The sequence below is a fragment of the Sinocyclocheilus anshuiensis genome, unplaced genomic scaffold, assembly GCF_001515605.1.
Source record: "Sinocyclocheilus anshuiensis isolate Anshui unplaced genomic scaffold, SAMN03320099.WGS_v1.1 scaffold1016, whole genome shotgun sequence".
NCBI lineage: Eukaryota > Metazoa > Chordata > Actinopteri > Cypriniformes > Cyprinidae > Sinocyclocheilus > Sinocyclocheilus anshuiensis.
In genome coordinates this window covers 239,638-244,361 of record NW_015552618.1, presented here as the reverse complement: position 1 = coordinate 244,361, position 4,724 = coordinate 239,638, and the positions used below count along the sequence as shown (strand labels likewise).

Sequence of the window (4,724 nt, the reverse complement as noted above, 5' to 3'; positions counted from 1 at the left end):
GACTAAATTTACTGTAGATTTAGTCGACTAAAATCTTATGATATTTAGTCGACTAAAACTAGACTAAAACTAAAAGAAATTCAGATGACTATAATATGACTAAAACTAAATGGCATTTTAGTCAAAAGACTATGACTAAAACTAAATCAAAATTTGCTGTCAAAATTAACACTGTTACAAACCCACTGCAAATATTTTATTTGAAGTGTAATATATTAAATGCAATTGACAAATCATCAAATAGCATTAAATATGAAGTGTCTGAAGAATGTGTTCTTTTATCGTTTTTTTTTCTTGAAGGGTTTGTCTAAACAAGCCAATAAGAGACTATTAACTACTACTCTGTAAAAAAAAAAAAAAAGATACAACAATATGATTTTGACTGATAATAGCATTATTTGTGTTTTCATGATTTCTAACGATATTGCTATATATCCAATAAATTATGTGAATTCTTTTGAATACAATAATCGTGTAGTGAAAATCTGATATTGTGACAAACCTAACATTGCCCTAGTAACCACCTAGAAACTATTTTGATCCCCATAGCAATTGCCTGACAACCACCTAGAAACCATCTAGAACACACTGATAACAACCTAGAAACCACCTTACAGAACAACAACAGCTAATTATCCCTAAGTCACTATCATCACTAGTCAATCATCAATCACTAGTAATCATCTAGCAAACATCCAGAGCATCCTAGGAGTTGGCAAGGAACTAGCTAGAACACACTAGCAACCACCCAGAACACCCTAGTAATTGCTTAGCAACTACCTAGAAAAGCCTAGCAATCATCTGTAAGTGCCATATCAATGTGACATCTATTAGTTGTCAGTGCAACTAGCAGTTTCACTGAGTGATTTGTGTTGTCAGGGGAAATCAATGCTACTTTGGAGTTTTCTTGGCTTCCTGTTTCATTTCCTGTGACGACTGCCTCTTCAGGCATGACTGAAAGCCAGTGAAACCTGTTGAAGAGAACGTCACATCTATCGGATCTCTAGACATGATGCCAACACTATAGAAATGTTTGCCCTGTAACAGCGCATTTTATTACTTGAGGTAATGGCACCATTGCCCAGACAAAAAGAGCTGGTGTCTTCTCTTTGGTCTATTTCTGTGCAGCTGCCCAGATGTGTAGAAATTATACCCACAATCCCCTGCTGCCTTTCTTATTGCCTTGCTTATTTGTGGGTGTGACAGCAATAACTGCTGAAAAATTGGCTTGTACTAGTTTAAAAGTGCAGTTATGAGGGTTCCAAAATAACATTTTGTAGGTGTAAGATAAAAAAAAGACTTACCCCAGTGTCTCATATTCTCCGTGGTAACTTGTTTTTTTTGGGTGTAAGACCAATCTCTTTCTCACCCACCCACACTCGGTGAAATAGCACACGGTGGGCTTTAATAAATAAAAGGATAAAGCTGTGCAGATGATTAAATGGTGGTTTCAGTCGCACTAATACGAGGTGTTTGAGTAATGGCGTCCCGTCGTGAGCAGGTGGGAGCGGGTTGATGCAGAGCCAGCGCCTGGACACAGACCTTACGCGTGTGTTCATCCAAACCCAGCTGCTGGGAAACATTTATTACCGGCCTGTTGTTCCTGGACCTCTGCACCTGCTGTGAACAATGCCCCGTTCTCTCTCTTTTTCTCTGGCGACAAAATGAGAACAACAACTTCATTTCATGTTTATTTCACCTGATGCGGTGTTAATACATGAGTGCCAGATCAGTGGTGTCATCTTTTGTGGATGTTATTAATGAGAGCAGTTCTTTTTGTAGATTATCTGTGTTAAAATGATCTTTGTTAAATCTGGAAGTCACCAGTTCTGGTAGAGGTCTGCAGAGACATTATATTGACGGTGGAAGCCAGACAGTAAACAAGACCTTGTCACCGACCTGACCCAACCCAATTTTAAAATGGAGCACATTGTTCAATATAGTTGCTCAGTATTTATACACTGCTGTTAAAAAGTTTGGGATCAGTAAGTTTTTTTTAAATTTTTTTTTTATATAAAGTCTGTTATGCTCAAGGTTGCATTTATTTGATCAAAAAAAAAAAAAATGTTGTTGTATTTTAAAATAATGCAGAATAATGCTGAATTTTTATCATCCATTACTCCAGTCTTCATGCCACATGATCCTTCAGAAAGCATTTTATTTTATTTTTTTTTTTTTGTAACGTGATAGTTTTTCAGGAGTCTTTGATGAATAAAAATGAATGAATGAACGAACGAACGAACGAACATATTTTCTAATATAAGTCTAATATAAGTCTTTACTATCACTTTTTTATAAATTTAACACATCCTTGCTGAATAAAAGTATTAATTTCTTTCAAAAAAGGAAGGGAAAAAAAAAGAAAACACCTTTAGTGTATATTCTTACAAAAAAAATCTATTCAAAATCTGTTCTTTTTAACTTTTTATGCAAAAAAAAAAAAAAACCTGAATAGAAATATATCACAATAAAATTCCAGTTTGCAAAAGTTATAAATAAACATACCTTCTGGCATTAAAACGTTATGCTCAGTAGAAAGGACAAATGAAAACAATGCTCAGTAAAAGATATTTTGTGTAATATAGAACCTAATATAGTAACAATATTCTCAGTTTGAAAAAGACAGGTAGATGCCCATTCTCCTCATGTATGTGGCCATTATTATTAGACAGTAAGGGAACTGGTTGGTTTGTTCTGATCCTGTGAAGCAGCTTGATATTTCTGCTGTTATACGGCTCAGTTATTCTGATCTAATGCCTAGTGACCTCTCAAGATTGCCGTTACATCACTTCTATTGCCCTTTTTATGTCTTTTATGTCTTTATAACGTTTTCTGGATCCCTTTGCTAATGGAAAAACTAATATATTAGGGAAATGATCAGATCTAAAAATTAATGCAACTTCCAATATGTTAATTTTAAGTCCTTATCAAGTAAACACGAACACTGTCAGGTAAATTTTCTCATGAGATTAAACACGATACAGAACATGTGTGAAGGCAACAAAGAAAATCCAAGGAAAATATCCCTTGTGAAAATAATTTCCTTAGATTTTTATGTATTTATTTATTTGCTTTGTCAAATTATGCAAGAAAAAAAAAAGTTAAAAATGTAATTTCTATATAGTTGTATGGTAACACTTTAGAATAGGGAACACATATTCACTGTTGATGAAGATTTTCCCCTCAATAAACTCAATAAACTAATTTGCTGCTTATTAATAGTTAGTAAGGTAGTTAAGATTAAGTATGGAGTAGGATTAGGGGATCTAAAATATGGGCATGCAGAATAAGGCATTAATATGTGCTTAATAATACTAATAAACAATACTAATAAGTACTAATAAACAGCCAATATGCTTGGAATATGCATGCTAATTAACAGCTATTTAATAGTGAGAATTTTTCCTTAAAATAAAGTGTTACCAATTTTATTAAACTAAATGCAAATTGAGATATGATTGAAATAAGTTGTTGGTTTAAAAAGTGGAAAATGATTTATATATATATATATATATATATATATATATATATATATATATATACATACACACATACACACACAGGGTCAAAACTCTATAATTGAAGAAAAACTCCCATGTACAACATCAGGTTTATTAATTGCCATTTCTAACTCTGTGGTGTGCTTTTTCTTTTAATAATCTGAACATTATTTATAATGTGTTAGACTTAATTACATGTACATATGTTAATGGAGCGTAAAGAAGAGCTCTCCTTGGCACACATACATCTTGTCACAAAACTCGTCTGAGTGTGGAAGTAAAAAATAGCCACATGGGGGAGCGTCTTGTGTGATAAATGGATTTCTGTGCTTGTAGATTTTCATGCAATCAATTACTTTATCAAGAGACTTTCTTTTCTGGGCCTGAACATCTGCTGCATTCTCATTCTCTTGCTGTGGCAAGTAATAAGAGGAAATGTAACTTTAAATGTGACTGATATCAAACTTTTGGCCCCAAACTCTGTGAAACCTTAAAACTTTTCAGAATTCTGATTTCAGCTGACTTCAAGTTAACAGCTATTGTGCTGGATGCAGGCAAACAAACATTTTGTTGGCGAGTGCAGATCTATATCAGATTGATTTAGAGGTATCTTGTCTGGCCTGGTGTAAACATTAGCTTTTGTATTTGCTTGTCTCTTTACAGGGGTACCTGCCAGCCAATGCAGAGCGGAGAGAAAGCACATTGCAGAGAAAGCGGCAGGAATATTTTGGCTTTATTGAGCAGTACTACGACTCCCGTAATGATGAACACCATCAGGACACATACAGACAGGTAACTACATTTAATTCTAGATACTCTTCCTATGATTCAGATACAAACTGGTGTTCTGTTACTCCTTATATAAGCATTATTAGTCCAAATTATAATATTTTTTATGTTAGAACTGTAAGATGTGTTAGATGAGATGCTATCTAAAATAAAATGAACTTCGCAGGAAAAGTACTTAGTTTTAAGCACAGTAAATGTTGCACCTAGAGCTGCACGATTCTGGATAAACTGAGATGCTGTTCAAGAAACATTTTATTATTATTATTATTATTATTATTATTATTATTAGGGATGCACCGATACTGGTAACGGTATCGGGCCCGATACTGAGCTCCTGTACTCGTACGTGTTAAAATGTCCTGATACCAAACGCCGATACCACACAGCATGTGATAAGCGCCATATTCAGACAAAGAAACACCGACAACAGACAGC

General features: G+C 34.2%; 1 protein-coding gene across 2 annotated transcripts in view; it reads left to right on the top strand.

The window, feature by feature from the left end:
• LOC107666215 (TBC1 domain family member 22B) overlaps positions 1-4,724 on the top strand; it is a 154,923-nt gene that overhangs the window by 46,229 nt on the left and 103,970 nt on the right. For both annotated transcript variants that reach the window (XM_016457430.1, XM_016457429.1), the window contains exon 6: positions 4,164-4,292. In XM_016457430.1, the coding sequence (XP_016312916.1) occupies positions 4,164-4,292 (129 nt within the window). The remainder of the gene's footprint in view (positions 1-4,163; positions 4,293-4,724) is intronic.